At 38.6% G+C, this 18,335-nt stretch overlaps 2 protein-coding genes across 2 annotated transcripts; one reads left to right on the forward strand and one right to left on the reverse strand.

The window, feature by feature from the left end:
• Positions 1-1,197: 1,197 nt before the first annotated feature.
• On the reverse strand, positions 1,198-2,979 carry LOC148069364 (uncharacterized). The gene has a single exon (XM_087802866.1). The coding sequence runs from the start codon at positions 2,887-2,889 to the stop codon at positions 1,198-1,200; it is 1,692 nt and encodes a 563-aa protein (XP_087658992.1). The 5' UTR covers positions 2,890-2,979.
• A 1,468-nt stretch (positions 2,980-4,447) lies between these two features.
• Positions 4,448-10,338, forward strand: nsmce4a (NSE4A component of SMC5/6 complex). The gene is made up of 11 exons (XM_087802489.1): positions 4,448-4,652; positions 4,877-5,102; positions 5,176-5,253; positions 6,650-6,780; positions 7,768-7,913; positions 7,992-8,091; positions 8,174-8,264; positions 8,375-8,469; positions 8,559-8,607; positions 9,918-9,994; positions 10,175-10,338. Exons 2-11 carry the CDS (start codon positions 4,916-4,918, stop codon positions 10,238-10,240), a joined length of 1,020 nt encoding a protein of 339 aa, XP_087658615.1. The 5' UTR covers positions 4,448-4,652; positions 4,877-4,915; the 3' UTR covers positions 10,241-10,338.
• The last annotated feature ends 7,997 nt before the right edge of the window (positions 10,339-18,335 follow it).

Here is an 18,335-nt window from a genome sequence, read left to right on the forward strand (position 1 = left end):
GGCAAGTCAAGGAACACGTACGCCACCTGCTGGCGAAACCGCGTCATCGCATCCAAAAAATAAAGTGCTGCGAATACAAAACTCATTTTAAATGCGTCAAGAAAATTGGCAATTCTATTGTTTTGGATTTCAAAATACTTGAAATACTGTTATTCAAAAGCTAGGTTAGAATTAGTTCACTGGTATACTTTTAGTTTGCAAATTGATACAATTATCAAATTTCACCAATATATAGATACTGTTTTAATACAAATCGTTACATAAAGTTGTTTAAAAACAAAAACAAATACATTATCATTTCATTAGTTAACTAATGGCTCACTATGGCTCAACATTTAGCAATAACTATTTAGGTCTATTTATCTTTAGAATTTAGGTATCTTTTGGTTCTTTTAGCAATTTCATTTATCATATAATTTGATAATCTGATCTGAAAAAGATAGAAAGATGAGAATATTTCTTATAATTTATCTAATTTTAAGCAGCCTGTAGCGAAGTTAGAGACTTACCTATTAAAGTCTTAAAGCATCACAAGGAAAATTAAAAACTCTGATCTGATGGCAAGACCAGAATTTTAAGTTAACAATGTGGAACAAAAATTGGATGTTTCGTTTGATAAACATGTGGTGAAATTTCCGGATAAAGTTATCGTGTTGGTAAAATTATTACTCTCTCGACGTAATATTCTCTTCTTCTCATCCTTAATCAGCCTCGGTTGCTCACTACTGCCATCTATAGGTCGATGGTGTAACCTTGTCCAATATCACAAAACGAACATAAGAGTAACTATTAGATTATAGAAACGTTGACTACTAACTACAGTTTTGCTGCTAACAATTTCGAAGTCAGTTGTAATTTGTTAAAGGATTTCCCTTTTATTTTATTTCAAATGTAAGTGAGAGACAATTATTTGTGATTCCTCTGATCTATTCACCTTTTCATAAATATAAATGAAATATTTTCTGAATAAAAAGAAGGGGAAAAAATAATATAAAATAATATATATTATTTAATATACGTGTCTTTCTTAAATAATAAAGTTTTACCTTACCTTACCTATGGTATTGTCCATAATAAAGTACAAACCTTTGTTCGACAGATACTATTTAATCATTTGAAAATGTTGGTAAGGCTTTAATGAAAAGTAAACATGTAAATGACTATTTAAGACTTCTATTCAATTTATCTAAAAAGCTTTCAATCTACAAGTTTCAAGTTGCTGATGGAAGCGGTCAGCTGAGCCTCCATTGCCATCCGGTCGAACGTTCTACTCCGAGTCTGCAGCCTCACTTCCTCCCTCATGTAGGAGGAGGCCCGGGCTTGTCTCTGCGCCTCCTCCTGGATCTCTTCTCGTTGTCTCCTCAGCCTCTCTCTTCTCCACTCCTTCACGACGATGTGGCTCTCCCTGATCCTCTGCGCCGCCACCTCCTCTCTCCGGATTCTCTCCTTCAACCTCTGGTGGCAGAGGCGCCGGTGCTGGTTGTTCTGGCTCGTCTGCAGCGCTCGCTTCCTCAGCTGTGCCGATGTGTGCTGGGCGGCTCTCTCCATCCTCTGCTGGCTCAGCTGGACCAGGATCTGCCTGTGAGTGAGCAGCTGGACCTTCTGCAGCTGCGCCCTCAGCAGTGCCCTCTGGCCATCTAGCTTCTCCTGGGCCGCTCGCTCCTGCAGTTCCTTCAGACGTGCCTCGACAACCTGTGTTCGATTCTCCCTGAAGTTGTGCAGCTTCTTCTCCAGGCTGGTCCTCATCACCACCTCCTCCTCCTCCCATTGTTGCTCCACCTGCCGCCTCAAGAGGACACGCCGGAGCAGCTCCTTCTGGTTTTCCTCCTGAAGTCTCCTCCTCTGTTGCACCTCCAAAAGCAACCTGCACCTCTTCGCCTTTTGCTCCTTATTCATTCCTACCAGTCTCTCCTTTTCTTGGTGCTTCCTCTCCGTCTCTTCTATTTTTCTGAGCGACTTCTCCTGGTAGCTCTTCCTCTCCTCAGCCTGCCTAAGTACAGATACCGACCTCGCCCTTCGCTGGGCCTCCACCTCCTCCTTCAACCTCCTCCATCGATCTTCTTGCTGCAGCATCTCTTGCTCAAGCCGCTCAACTTTTTCCTTCTCCTGGCAAACTCGAACTTTCCTGCGAGCTTCCAGCCCCTCCTGCCAACGCTGGACGCTCTTCTTCAGCTTCCTCCTCCTCCTCCTCTCCGCCTGTAACTGCTGCTCCTCCTCTCGACGTCGGTCCTCGACTCGCTGCTGGTTCTCTTGAAGAGAGACCTTCATGAGCTTCTCCTCCTCCTGGTGTTTCGCCAGCATGAGGGCCGCGATCTTCCGATCCTTCTCCGATACCGTGACCCGCATCTTCCGAGCGATGTCCCTGGTGAGCTTCTCCAGTTTCCTCTCGGTAGCTGGCGAGAATTCAAGATCACCGAGACTGAAGCTACATATTGAGCTCCTCTCCGGGTGGCTATGACCTTTGACCGAGCACGAGGACCTGCTCATGGTCTTTGACTTGGAGCAGAGATCAGCGTACGGGACTTCCTCTTCTTCGAGCTTCACCTTTACTCCGGATCCTGAAACAAGCCCTTGAAGTCTGTTAGTCCTGGGCCACGTGTTACCCGTGTCCTTGACAACCCTCTCCCTTTCTTCTCTGCACATCTCCAAGAGCCTCCTCCTCTCGTTTTCATAGGACTGGTGCATGACTCTCACCGCCTCGATGGGGGGTCGATGTTGTTCGGCGATCAGCTGGTTCAGGGATTTGATGAGAAGCTGAACCGGCTTGACTCCCAGGCGTGCGCAGGACTCCAACGAGCGAGGGCTGGTCAAAACGCAGCGACCACGTCCCGCTCCAGGAGAGTCAAAGTCGGTCCGATCCAAGTGAAGCGTAGTCCTCGAGTCCCCCATGACGACGGGGAAGTGAGACGTGGCTCCGAGTGGAAGTAATTCCCCTGTCCAGTCAGGTGATCCGGGATTAGTGTTGATCCATGTGATCGGTTTCAGCTGCTTCTGCCTGTAAAAGAAACAGGGAGTCCATTAGAAAGTGTTTCTCCTTTCGTGTTCAAGAGGTCTATTTAAAGGTCTATTGAAGATGTGAAGAGCTGTCATTGACGTTTCTCCTTCTTTTTCGTCAGCTGGTACAGACATTTGAGGAAGTCTCTATTTGGCAGGTGTTACATATACTTGGACTATTCTTGGCTTATCGTCAGATATCTGAAAACAATGCCTTAATTGACATCAACATTTCTTAAATGACATTTTTAATAGTATTTAAAATGTGAACAAATGACAAGTAAGATCTATATTAGTAAACATTTATTTATTAAATTATTTAGGCAGGAAAATTTTCGTTATCAGCACAATGGTATTTGAAGAATATTTTACAGTTGACTAAAAAGTTGACAAGTTTATTTTATTTAAAAGTCTTTTTTTTATGTAGAATTGTCCCTAAACCTATGTAATTAATTTGGTGGGGGTTTTTTTTCATTTTATTTCCAAATGGTATTAAAAAGTTTTAAAGGGAAGCGGTAGGAGCCCTGATAAATACCCTAAAACAGGTTTGAAGATGAACTAATAATATTTATGTAAATGTGAACCTGTACAATACAATGTGTTTTGGAAATGAAATAAAAAAACGAATACGGATTGTAATTTAAAGCAAACACTAATAATCTGTCTTTAAATATTATATTTATTTGTATCCCCCTTGTTTTAATGTATTACTTATTAATTATGTCAATTGTGTTAACAACGTTTGTCCAAATTAATATTTACAGATTTGGACACATACAAATGTATGTTAAAATGTATTTATTTATGTTTTCTGTCTTTCTTTTTTTTTTTTTATCAAAAAGGTTCTATTTACTCTGTAGCTCATTTTCTTCCACTTCATCCCATTCACTTCAAGGTAATTGGTTAAATTACGGTATTTTAATAGAAATAAATAATGAATGTGTTTTTTTTTTGTGGTTTTAATTTAAATTCAAATGTTATCAAAAAGTATTGAATGCAACTTATCTTAAGCAGTAGAGACAATGATGCTATATGCCTACCCTAAAACGAGTTTAAAATAATAATAATAATTAATATATTAATTTAATAACTGAACAAATAACGATACAATGTGTTTAATTGTAATTTGAACAATAACAGTCTAATCTTGAGATATTATATTGATTTGTAACCCCCTTATTTTAAGTCCTTATTATGAAGAAATATTTATATTTAAAGTTATACAAATAAAAAATACTTATATATTTAAACTACATTTATATTCTTTAATCAAGTTTATATTTTCTCTGCATCTCATTTTCCATCTTTTAATCGAATTCGTAAACAGGAATGGTTAAATTCCTCTATTATAATCCTTGCATTTTTATTGGTCAATATAAATAGAAGAAAGCGAACAAGGAAATGTTGACAAACAGTAATACAAAACGTGACGTAACGTGTCGCGTCATCATGAGTACGGAAGTATTCTGGCGGGGTGTTGGGTCCTGCGGTGTAGAGGCTGCTGTGTTGTTTTAAATCATTATAACTCAAAATAAGATGTTTTTTCTCGTCATGGACAATATAGCCCAGTTGTGTAAGAAGTTTTAGAAACGCTAACCGTTGTTAGCTTGTAGCCGTGACGCACAGGGGAACTGCCGCGAACTTATTTGCGCCACCAGGTACTTTTATAAATGTGTTTTCATGTTAAATACGTACATTTTGTTTATCGTTACTAGTTCCAGTTCGAGCACTTTGCTTTATTAAATGTTATTGTTGATATTTAGTTTATACGTTCACTCTGTGCTGACTACTTTCACTTCACTTTTTAATACTGGTGTTTATTAGTCAACGGTGGTGAACGTTCTTCAAAAATAGCTTCTTTTTTTTTTTTTTTCCTCCCCAGAAACGTGTCATACCCCGAGTAAGATTTGCAACTGACACAATGAGGCGAGGAAAGACCAACAGCAGCGATGGAACCGCCTCAGACCGCGGCACCGAGGAGCAGGTGAACGGCTCTGGTTCTGTCAACGAGGCGGGTTCGGAGTCTGACGACGAGCAGGACGGCAACAACCCGGCCGTGAGGAGGAGGATTCGGATCCAATACCGAGGGCTCATCAACTCCATGAAACGTGAGTTCTTTTTTTTTTTTTTTTTACACCGAATGTTGTTGCAACTCAACTCCCAATAATCTTGTCATTCCAGATGACAGAGAGGAGTTTCTGAATGCGAACAATAAGCTGACCGAGGTCCTGCAGGAGGCCAACAAAATCTTTAAAACTGGTATGTAACTGTTAAAATAGGTGAAGGAATTTCTTGTGGATGAAGCAAAAATCAGACTCGAGTCTGGAGTCTTTGACAGCGCCTTTCTGCTTCCAAACTCTGTTTTAAATACGCCAGCATTCTCCTGTGCTTCCTTCACATCACAGTGTCATTTTCACAGATCATCGACACAAGATTATCATTCTCTCCGTCAAGCACTTAAATCTGTTCCATATCACAGCCAGGGCGTCACAAGGAAATGTAGCCTCGTTTCTCTTCCACACTGTGAAACACAAGTCTCCTCACGAGCCAGCCATTTTTACACAAGTTTCTCCGTTACTTTCTTTCTAGCTTTTAAAAATTAAAAGCATTACAGGCGTGTGTTTGCCGCCTGTATTTTGTCTGTTACTGCAGCCGACTGCACTTATTACTCAAGTTCAACCTTCGAACTTTTGGTGATCCCGTACGCTTTTTTAAATCTTAACCTTTGCCGATCGCCGATCGCTTTTTAAAATCTTAACCTTTGGCAATCCTTGATCGCTTTTTTAAAATTGGTGTAAAAGAGGTTCAAAGTGTTTTCTTATGCAAGAATATCCATCCACCTCGGACAAGCCAGACAAAATATCTTAAAGTATCTAATGCGAGAATTCGTTACATATAAATAAAACGGGTTTCTGCTTACCTTTAACTGAGGCCCCTGGTTTGTCTGGTCTGTCCTTGGTCCTGGTAGGATGTGGGTCGGGACTTCGTCCTCGCAAAATCGCCCCCTCAGACTGTATGTGACGCCAATTGTAAAAATAGGTTCTTTCTCCAAATGAAGGAATTTCTTGTGGACGAAGTTAAATGACACTTAAGTCTGGAATCAGCGATATTAGTGTATTGAAGAAAAAGTAGATAACAAGACTCTCTGGTACAACAATCGAAGCTTCGGACACATCTACGAGAAATGGCACCTGTGCGTCTCTTCCGCAGAAGTGCTACAGAGAGATCTCTTCTGCCATTCCCTCCCCACATGGAGGTGTTCATACTCAGATACCGTAAAATAAAACAAGATGTCCTTCCACCGGAGGTTCACGGGACATACGTTATCTATAAGTGGAGATAAGAAAAAGGAGTGTTCTGTCCTTTACATTTTTTCCGGAGACGACTAGAAATTTATAGTTGCAAATATCTGAGAGTAAGCTGTGTGAGTAACTTAAAATATAAGATATTATATAACTGTGAGCAGATGTTATGAGCTGCCACCTGTCGTTCACCCTAGGTAGCTGGGATAAGACTCGGTGAGGGGAATAAGGTGAAAATGAATGTGTTTGTGTTGAAAAGTTGTCTATGCTCTGACTTGTATCTTCAGACATTAACGTGAGTGGAAACGTAGGATTTTTGAGTCTTAAATTTTCATTTTAAATTTTTTTTCTAGTGACACAAACGCGAGAAGCCACAATGGATACTCAGCTTCTTGTTATGGCATCAGAACTTGGAAAAGAGAAAGCCACCCATCTTCTTGCCGATGGTTCTGCCTTTGACACCGATGCTTTCTCAGAACATCTTGTAAGTGACCCTCTCTACCCTAAAATATCTTCTTGCAACGCAACTCATATCCCGTCATTATCTTGCTTTATTTCTTCACAGCTACAAATAATAACAATTTTTTTTAAGCAAATGGACCAAATCAATATCAGAAACAATGTGTTCTCAATTCTATTGTCACTCATATTTGGAAGATATTATATTCAGTTCATCTGTTTAAGATGTGGTTTTGAATTACACCATAAAATAAATTCAATTTAAAAAACAAATAACCCAAACACTGTGAAGATAGGGGGAAGAGAAAGAAGAGTTCAGGTGGATTATCGGCTGTACGATGGCAAAAAAGGAACTGAAACTCCTAAACTAATATCTATAAATATGGTATCAACTTAATCGAAAAATAGATTGCCTCCTTTTGCACCACATACAACTGAAAGAAGCGGAACTTCTGGAAATCTCCTTTATTTAGAATGTAATAAACAAGGTTTAAATGTAATCGAAATTGGACTTGTATGAATTTTCAAGGGGGTCTTCGGCTGCTCCTGTGCCACCCTAAAGACACCCTTCACTGAGAGGCCAGTAGTCTATGCTTATCTTCAAGCATAATTCAAATGGCACTCTCCAACTAGATTTGTAATTAAAATAAAAACAAGGTTTTGAGTGGTACGGCTTGAGAAATTGTCTGACTTTGTGATGACGGCGCAATGGCCAAATTATCTGCTTTATGAGTCACAGTCATTCAAACATGTGCATGTCATATCCTGCTGTTACAGGATCGTAAACAATGGCTGATGTTCGAATCAAAATCAGAAACTTTTATCGCCAGTCAATAGACAATTTTAGAATAAAGAATGAAATAAAATGACATGCAAAATAAGCAATAGGAAAACAGAACCAAGCACCAAGGCAGGCGTGTAATTGTTGCTAAAAATAAAGTCAAAATATAATTAATGGCAGCCAGTAAAATCTTGAAAACAGATGGACAACTTTATTCTCTTTCTCTTGAAGTTAACCTTCATGGGTCTGAACAGACTGGAGAGAGATGAAGAAGATGAAGAGGACGAGGCTGTAGGTTACTTGCCACCAGACGCTTGGACCCGGGTGGCTCGGAGAGCCGAGCCGTGCTTCAGAACGGCACCGACCTTCCATTACATGTAGGATTGAATTCCTTTCCAAATAATTCTCCATCACTAACATGAATATACATTTTTTTGTTCCTTCTTATTCTTCAGGATGGGTTCCTTCCATGCTGAACCACCGCCTCCAAAGCAACGAATCGAACGGCAAAGGAAAGCACCGACCAAAGAGACGAAGAGAATCATGCCCACACAGGTACAACCAGTTGACGACTCTCATCAGAGTTTACTGGATTTATTCGTGACTTCTCTTTAAAATGGAATTGATCATCCTCCAGCTTAAAAAGATGGAAGAGTCGCACCAAGAAGCAACAGAGAAGGAAGTCGAGCGAATCCTCGGGTACCTCAAAGGATACCATCAGGACGATCGTAAGTATCGAAATGAAAGGAGAAAAGTTGCTAAATTATTTTCCACACTTCCAGTTTAAATTTAAACTTGTTTAAATGTACACTTTTACCATTTTCTTTTTCTTCCACAGCAACAACCCCGATTTCCTACTACGAGTTTGTGATCAACCCCCATTCCTTCTCCGAGACGATACAGAATATATTTCATACCTCCTTTCTCATGCGGGTGAGTGTCTGCTGTGGACAGTTTTGAAAATATCAAAAGAACGGTAGCTATATTGACTTTGAGGGGAATAACACGGCTCTGTGTTTCAGGATGGTTTAGCATGGCTGTATATGGATGGAGACAAACTTCCTTGTATTGGTAAGTAGATGCCAATGTAATAGGTTGTCCTCTGTGTTATCGTGACCTTTTATGTATTTATTTTATTGAGTTTTGTTTTGATTGTTTAAGCGCTTTGTGACCCTGGTCTGGAAAAGCACTCTACAAATATAATTACTGACTTACTTAGATTAGACTTTATTGATCCCACTGCGGGGAAATTCACTTGAGCAGTAGAAAAAACATTTAACAGGGACGAAAACGGAGACGGAACACTAAAGAAAAATAGACATGAGAGAAGAGTGAACTACGCTTCGTGACCCTGGTCTGGAAAGCGCTATACAAATAAAAATTACTTGCTGACATACATCACTGAAGTACTAGCCCAAACAATACGATAATTAAAGTGGTAAGAAGCTTACAGTGAAAAAGTGCATTATGCTACAGAGTAGCTGTACTTGAAGAGGAGGAAGTTATTTACTGGAGTTTAAGACGGGTTATTGTACGGGTTAAGTATGCGGTTGGAATGAATGAGCGTTCCTTTTTGCACCTGGGGTGCGAGAGTCTGACTAAAAGAGCTGCTCAAGGCTCCCACAGTAGTGTGGAGGGGGTGGTAGATGTTTACAGTTTCTATTCGTATAATGAGTCATGATAAACAGGTGGCATTTCTATTTTTTTTTTTTATCTCAAAAATAACGTGTGCTTAAATGTACTTATTATTTTTCTGACAATAAGGCGCAAAGTAATACTACGCGGCCTCGCGGAGTAATACTGAGCTGCCTCGCGGAGTAATACTGGGCGGCCTCGCGGAGTAATACTGGGCGGCCTTGCGGAGTTATACTACGCAGCATCGTGGAGTAATACTACGCGGCCTCCCGGAGTAATACTACGCGGCCTCGCGGAGTAATACTGGGCGGCCTCGCGGAGTAATACTGGGGGACCTCGCGGAGTAATACTGGGCGACCTCGCGGAGTAATACTATGTAGCCTTTCGGTGCCGCCTCATACATTGCCAACTTCTTTCACAGTTGTTTAAGTGCTTTGTACCACATCAAATTCAGATCAGTAAGTACATCTAGAAATAATGCAGAAGAAAATTAAGGACCTTGGCTCCTGCAAGGGCTTGAGTGATGTCGTCTGCTGTCTGTCGTGTGACTTAAAGAAACAGTGCTTCTTTATGGCCATAACATGTTCATGGTGTCAATGCCCTCAATGCTTTCAACTATTCATCATTGCAAGCTCAACGGTTTGGAAGGTCGTGCGTGATTCTACCAGTACAACATAAGTGTGCAGTTATTCAAACGACGAGGCTCCACAGTAGGACCCACTGATGCTGTGTTCACGTGTGTTCAGCTCCTGTGGAACAAAGTGAAGGAGAATCCGGGACTCCTGGACAATGCATTGTTTCAATGAACCGGAAGACATGGAAGGTAAACCAATTAAAGTTGTCTTCAGCATATTTTATTGATTACATTTCTAATGCGACACAATATGAAGATGTGGTCATGTGATCACTGTGGATGCAGAAATTAGACTGTAACAAGTATACACTCTATATCTTATGTCTTTTAATGTGTTTGTGATATTTTTTTTTTTTCCATCTTTGACAGGAATTCATAGCTTGCTTTGACATCGTGGATCCAATGATTCCGCCTCTTACCAAAGAGAAGGAATGACTTGTTTTATCGTCTGACTCCAGTGGAACGTTTTTTTATATCTGCTCTTAACGCTGTATTTATAGAATGTCACAAATAAACTACTTTTTTATTTGGTATCAACTTGTTTTTGCATTCAAACCTCAATTATTTCCTTCTTTTATTGAGTCATGTCATGGACATGGTGTCGCCAGAGCTCGCCACTGGACGCCCAGGACCGTACTGTAAACTGCAGACAAGAGGAAACCCCAGAAATCCTGGAAATAAAACAACAAAAAAAAAGTTACAGGAAGGGATTGTGATGAGTCGGTTATGATACACACTAGAGAACAAGCTTGAGAATCCCTGAGACTGCGCATACCACATTCAAGAAGATTGTTCAGGAAAATCTGTAAAAATGGATCGTTGTTCTTTTATGGTTTATATTACAAAAAACTTGTGTCGATTTAAAAAATGTTTTTAACATCATATAAATATTCAGTGTTTGTTCATTTTTATGTTGCGATTAAACTACCGGCCTCTAGATGGCAGCATTCACTATGTCCTCCGCAGTTATAGGATCAATGAAATTACACAAGATTCCAGCGATGACTGAGGACAAGAGGATACAGTTGATGTTTGGACCTATTGGTTTCAAAACGAATGAAAGCGGTTACGACTACGTCAAGAGTCATGTGGTCTGTAAATTCTGCAACACAAGACAAGTACAAGTACTCGACAATACTACAAATATATATCCTTGTTTTCACAGTATTACAATATATAATATTGTTAGTCTTGTATCATGAAGCCAGATTCTTACGAATAAATACTAACCCCCTTATTATTATTTTTATAGATGTTTTTCTATAGGAGTTCTAACATATTTCAGTAAATGCATGTCCTACATATTTGTGTGTTCATTTGTGTTTTTTTAATGTAGCTCCTGCTCAGATTGGCTGCATCTGACCAGATTTATTGGCTGAACGCCTCCTAACATCATCACGACGACGACTATGCTGAAGCGGCACCGTCCTCAGGCTCTCTTAAAGAGACGCACTCCCTCCTTTTTCCACTCCTTTCAACTCCTCCCTCTGTGTTTCCCTCCAAATCCTGGGTGCACTCAACCGTGATGTGTCCGACAAGAGCAGCATCTTCTTCACCGCTGATGTAAAGATGGGGGGAGATGACATGAGGAGCATTGAGTGACCACTGAGACGCACCAACACCGCAGCCTCGGTGGGCGATGCTGAACGAGAAAGATGCAGTTCTGCAGGAAGGTTCTCTGCAGACCATGTAGTGCCAGAGTCACTTCACCCGAGGAGGGAATGGAATACAAGATGGGGAGCTGCATCGGAATCCCAAACAGAAAGGTAAGGATGGAAGGGACCACGGTGGGGAGTGAGTGTGTGAGTGTGTGTGTGGTGTCGGAGGATGGGCTGCTGGGAGACGCGGTGGAAGATCCGAGGGAGGAGTTGGTTGTTATGGAGAAGGACGGAGCAGCGATGGGTGGAATGCTTGGCAGAGCCGGGAACCATCAGCTGATTCTGTGTGTCACATGTGGATGAAGGCTGGTGCGAGATGTATGCTGTAAATGAGGGCGGATGACTTCAAATTAATTTTTATAGCAGCTCTTTTGATTGTGAAAAGAGTTGAGGATCATAACATGTTTCAATGGTGGAAAATGGAATCTTTTCTTTCTGTGAAGCTGCACAGATTTTTTTTTTTTTAATGAATATTGGCATCATAATGTAGCAATGACGATATTATATAATGTGTTAGGGAAGCTTCTTTGCAAGTTCAGCTTGTAACCCTACATATAGTTAAGGTTGGTTTTGTAAGAGTAACCCCCCAAAAAAGTTAAATTAGGTAAAAAAAAAACCTCTATTTTCATGTGTTATTGCTTTGGGTAAAGAGGAAGGAGATGCAATTCTTTATCTGTTATTCGGTATAATTGTCCTCACTGGGCTTCTTAAAAATAGCTCTATTCCCAGAACCCTATCAGTATATACAAATGATGTATAAACTATAAAAGCCAACATAATATTCAATGGTTGTTGAATCTGTATGTAATTTGTCTTGGGTCCGCCACTGTCGTTTGGAGGAAGGCTACTGGAAACTTTTGATTGAACCAGCTTATGTTGGAGTTGAAAGTTGATGTGGACGTTTTGAAATCCTCGAAAAAAATATGTTACTTTAAAGTCAGATAATTAGAAAAAGTAAAGTCCATTAAATACAAAAAAAACACTGATTCTATTGATATTATGCACCTATGCCATATTTTCGAAGCTTAAATTGATCTTTTTTTTCAACCTTAGTTTCTGTTTCAGTTTATTTAAAAGGACTATGAGCAGTTACATTAAAAAGAAAAGAGGGCTGCACCATATTTAGCACAATGCTAATTTCCATCTGTGGTCCTCTACAAAGATGCAGACAGTTTACATAATACATCACATACAAATAAAGCAAAAACACAATAATATACAAAATACGCAGTCCAATCTAATAAGGTGCAGAACAAATAATGCATTCTGTTTTTTCACAGTTTATCTTGAGTTTAAAGTTCATCATTCAAAGTGTGGTGAACCTTTCATTTTAATTTTTTTTAATTTCAATGTTTTTTCTGATGGTCTTGTTTCATTAATTTAGTTCTAAATCTGAAGTTTAACATCTACGGGAAGTCTGTGGTGGACAGTGTCCTGTTCTATGCTGTGGTGTGTTGGGGTGGGAAGAGGAGTGTCAACAGGTTGATCAGAAAGGCTGGCTCTGTGGTTGAAGCTGGACTCACTGCTGACAGTTGCTAGGAGGAGATCACTGGAAAAACGACTGTCCATCATGGATGATGACAGTCATCCTCTGAACACTGTCATCAGTGAACAGAGAAGTGCACGAATGCTCCTCCCATGATGCAACACTAATAGACTCAGGGACTCATTCATTGTATAATTCTGAAATTTGGGGCAGGAGCAGAGAGAAGGGATGTGTTTAGCTGCTATTGCGCCTCAAGTGTTCTTCCGCATTGATGATTATTTTTAGATTAAAGTCTCGGTTCTTCTGTCCTCAAATGACGTTTTCTCAAGTGACAGTTTAAATCAAATGTCTTGTCTGTCGACGAACGACTTCCTCAGTGAATCAGTCCAGGCTCGTGACCTCAAGTGAATTCACGCCAAGTCACTTCGTCAATCTTGTGCCCACCTCACCAGCTTTCTCACACCCACCGACTCCAGAGATAAAAATAGCCAAAGACTCTCCTCACCAGAGCCTCAAACTCTGTCCTTGAGTCGGCCTGTAAACACTTGCGGGAAGTAAACAACTTAACTTTTTGGTGAGTAGTTGATCTTTGTCTAGGAAGGTTGATATTTTGAATCATTTCTATTTCATTAATAAAATGTTTTGTGCTTGTTAGAATACCATTACAAATATTATATAAAGTCTAATAGTTGATTTGTAGATGGTTGTTGTTTAAGAAACTGAGAAGGACTCTTATCTTCACTTCTCTGAATGAGACAACATTGCACAATGTGGGCTTTAAGTCACCTTACGTTTTTATTTTAATTTTATTTTGAGACAAAAAACACAACAAACTTTTATATATGATTTGTATTATGAGCAACAAACAATGTATTGACATAAACAAATTTATTGTGGATATTTTTGAAAAAGTTTGCAAAACATAAGCTAAAATAGTCAAATAGTTAACAAAATAAAACATGCACAGGGTCAAAAAAACAAACAACTGAATATGCTTTTGTAGAATATTGTGTATATTTTTATTTGTTTTCAAATTTGGTGGTTTATTTCATGGGGACAATATCTTCTTTTTTTTACTATACCGAGAGACATAATTGGTTGGTTTAGCAGTCTACTTCATCTACTTCATCACTTCTACTTTTCAATAAGGTACAATATATGAATAAAAACTTACACATAAATGACAAAAAAATGATTATTTCGCCACATTTCCCTGAATTTGTAGAAAAGCTTTATAATTGGTCAAATATTCATCCTGTATAATTAATAACTTGCACTAAATGTTTTCAATTGTAACATATATAATACAGATAAAGTAGATGTATGTTACTTATTAAACCTTTGAGTATAATAAAGTTAAAATAAAAAATGAAAAAATAAATAAAAATGAAATAAACCCGCAGAGTTGAATAACAAACAGAACGGATACATTTGTGATATCGCTGAAAAACAAACCTGTCAAAAATATTTTCTTATCCTGAACATTCTTTATTTTGTTAATTATTGGATATTTGGGGATTTTGAAAATTCCTTTTTTTAAAACAAGCACGATGTATTTGTTTATTTGTTTAATTTGTTATTTATTTTGCCTTTGAGTGGTCATTAAATTAACTATGAATAGAAGGAGATTTTAATGTTATTTTATTTTCGGATAGTCTATGTTTACTTTATCTTCTTCATCTGCAACCTTTGAACAAATAAAGTGCAGAATATAAATAAAAGTATATACAAATAATTTATAAACATTGATTATTTCGCCAATTTTAAAAGTTTTTCCACATTTCTTTCTTCCACCTTGAAATCCTACTTCCTGTTAGAATCAGGATCCTCTTTTTTTTAATCAAAGGGATCCAGATCCTGCTGAAAAGTTAAATACTCCTCTTCTGATCCCACCTGCAGATGATGAACACATACATAAACATTCGAGGAATGAAATGACACACCTTTCACTCGATAGTGAGCAGAGACGATATTTATACATTGATCAAATTCAATTATATTTTCAATCCGTCGTAACGGTCACACGACCGCTCAGTGCACAACAAATTGTGCAGAAGCCTGGAATAAAGAGTGACTTCACAGTCGAGGCCAATCTCTATTTATAAAGTCTTGAACATTCAGGTCAGTGCTTTTCAACTAAACACAGTTGGACGGATCTTTGCCTGCAGTCACACGAGCTTGTTCTGTGCTTATGTAAATATGTCAGGGGAGTTATGAGGCAACGACATGGAAGGGGTCGACCCAGGTTTCCTCCCAGGAATGGTTGAAGCCACGATCTTTCAGCTCATGTGACCGATGACCGATCAGTCTCTCGAGCTCTCCCCTCATTCTTCTTTCACTTAGTCGACTGGAACTTCTCCAATGCATATTTTGTCTTTTAATTTCTCTTAGCTCGGATGTTATTTCGAGCTGAAAGTTTAATTTTGTATATTTAGATTTCGATAGAAACAGTCTCTTAAATATTCTATTTAATTTCTTAAATAATGAATTAATAATGAGGCAATAAATGACTTAATAATTATGGCATTAATTCCCTATGATGCCACCTTATAAAAAGTAAATGTTTTGGAAAATAAATTGTAAAAAATACTTATCAAGAAACTACTATGCAGAAAATTATTTTTTTTAAAGGAAAAAAGAAGATGCATTATATAATTAAATCTTTTTTTAAATTATAGTTTATTATAAATATAAAGTTAGTTTTTAATTGTAAAATAATTACAAGGAAAAGAACACTCAAACTCTTCAGGTCTGAACAGTTTTGAAGCACGTCTGATCTCGGGAAAACTGATAGAGTCCACTAGATGGTGGTATGTGCAGGATTTTCCTTTTTTTTTGAACACCTGTTCTAATGAAACATCGCAGTATTTTTAAACTGAAGGCGCCAACTACTGACGTCTGACCAACATGACACTGTTTCATGAAGCTTCATCAGACAACTAATAATTATCAATACATAACTGACCACATGACATTGTTGAAGTCATTTACATCAACAAAAACATTAAGGAACAAATTATGCTCCATGATATGAGGACGTCAATACTAAGAATTGTTCTTCTTTCTGCTTCTTCTTAATATTATATGATTGTATGTACAATAACAGATTCATGTAAACGGACAAGATGAGTTTGAAACACTTTATCTATCTCATCCATCTTTATCGTTCCCGATTCTCTCTTAAGACAGAAGACTCACCACATCTTCAAGGCACTTTTAATGCAAGTCTTTTATTCTATTGCTCGACTCTGCTGTGTTTGAAACAAACTGTTTTCAAAAGTCATCTAACGACTGCGTCACATGCCAGTCGCTGCGAGACTAAAACCTGTGATTTGTCTTTAAGCCCACATAAGAACTTGCACTTTGGTCTCAGTGGGAGGTTTTTGCACCACAGGTCGCTTAATCACTCAAACGACATGCACATTTATGTTCTTTTCTGCTCAAAGCTCATACCGCAAGACCTCTAATCCTGAGCAGAAGGAGAGACTCGAGGTCCTGACTCACAGTTTGTGTCGGGCCAGATGAGAGATGGGGAACGAGAGCAGCACAGCCGAGGCTCCGGTAAGCAGAGATGGATGCTGCTTTTCTTGCTCTTTCGTAGCTAACCAGAGTGATTTTCAAACCTCTGCACCTAGAATCGTGCACGTACCGCTTCGATTATATTATGGACTTTTTAGATGAATTGAAAACATGTAATGGCTGCTATAGCTGCTTTGTTGGATTCAACATATTCATCTTTGCCTCTCTGCTGGTCCTCAACCGTTTCCTTTATCCAACTTTCTCTGGAGATTATTTTGTAACATTCTCGGGTCCTTTGGATTAACTTTGCATGCTTCAGATGAAATCATGTAGAAAAGTTTTATTTCTGTGCTTGATTATGATTTTATTTTAGGTTTAAATACCTTAATTATCACATGTCATTTCTCTATATAACTGTAGGCAATGACTTAACATCTTGTTAATATTTCTGGCTCAGTTTTATTGCTCTCAATTTAGTCTTCTTTCCTTTTATCCAACCTAAAATGTTTGATTTGATGATGAAATGATTTTTAAAAGCAGTGAAAGTATAATAGGTCTCATCTTTTTAAACAAGCAAATTGAGTAAAATATTGGTTTGTTTGTGTCACGCCGTGATCCTCTAAAATTACAGATAAAAACAAAGATTAAAATTAATCTGTCAATTAAAAAAAATCACTATCATTTTAATCCATTTAAAGAAATGTACAAACTGTAAAACAAAATTACAATTTCCTGACCCAAATTTTACTATTTTCTAAAAGGTACTTTTGTTTTTAGTGTTTGTTTTGCACTTCTGGGCCGTAACTGAGAGGCAAATACTTCTAACAGAAAATTGTGTGTGTTTTCGCCGCATTAACACTTTACACTAAAGTCTGCTAGACCCTCATTGATGTATTTCGTTACCATTTGCAGCCGGAAGAGGGCGCCACAGAAAATGTTATTCTGTTTCCCCCGCAGGATGCTGAGGATGACGCACAAAAGGTAGTGGCTTTGAATAGTTATTTTAGACATTTAACATTTAGACATACGCAGCTCTTTTGGGCAAGAACATGCGAGTCAATTAAAATCAGAAATATTCTGAGCATCTAAATAAGAAAACTAGACATGTGATTCTACTTCAGTTGGAAAATAGTTCTTTATTTTATATAATTGCTGCTGTAAATGTCAAAAGATGGGTTTTATTTTACATAATTGCTGCTGTAAATGTCAAAAGATGGGTTTTATACTTGACTAGCACAGCTACTACATTGTTGTTAAAAAGTTTGTATATGTCAATCCGTTGTCATGGTAGCTGTCAATGTCCATGCATTCTGGAAAGAGTGTTGGTTGTGGTTCCTCCAATTTGGGTATTTTTTTGAGCACCATTTTTTTCCCAGAATCCTCAGTTTTTTTGAAAAATAAACATTTTCTTTTGCCCACCCTCCATCGATTATCTGGCGTAGGATTGCGAAAAACTTCCGAACAAACTACGAGATCGTGAAAAACAGACAAAACCATATTTTCTGGGGACATCTCTGAGCAGTGGCAGTGACATCATGATGTCGGCTGACTCTGGTAAATTCACTGTTCTGGTTCTCTTGGATCTGTCGTCAGCCTTTGACACAGTTGATCACCAGATCCTGCTGAGAAGACTGAGGGATGAAGTGGGACTGTCTGGGTCTGTGTTAGAATGGTTCTCATCTTACCTTTCTGGGCGCAGTTTTAGTGTATCTGCCAATCAAATGAGGTCTGAATCGGCAGATCTGTTGTGTGGAGTCCCTCAAGGTTCTGTTCTGGGTCCTTTATTGTTTTTGCTGTACTTGATTCCCCTTGGTAAAATCATTCAGAGATTTCCAGATGTTTCTTATCACATTTTTGCTGATGACAT

The sequence above is a fragment of the Callionymus lyra genome, chromosome 11 (assembly GCF_982586985.1).
Source record: "Callionymus lyra chromosome 11, fCalLyr1.hap1.1, whole genome shotgun sequence".
In the NCBI taxonomy this organism is placed as follows: Eukaryota; Metazoa; Chordata; class Actinopteri; order Syngnathiformes; family Callionymidae; genus Callionymus; species Callionymus lyra.

Excerpts from the sequence above, each read along its gene's own strand:
- nsmce4a (XM_087802489.1), top strand. The coding sequence starts at position 4,916 with ATGAGGCGAGGAAAGACCAACAGCAGCGATGGAACCGCCTCAGACCGC. Across the intron at positions 5,254-6,649 it reads CAACAAAATCTTTAAAACTG|TGACACAAACGCGAGAAGCC; the intron begins GTATGTAACTGT and ends TTTTTTTTCTAG. Across the intron at positions 8,092-8,173 it reads AGAGAATCATGCCCACACAG|CTTAAAAAGATGGAAGAGTC; the intron begins GTACAACCAGTT and ends ATCATCCTCCAG.
- LOC148069364 (XM_087802866.1), bottom strand. The coding sequence starts at position 2,889 with ATGGGGGACTCGAGGACTACGCTTCACTTGGATCGGACCGACTTTGAC.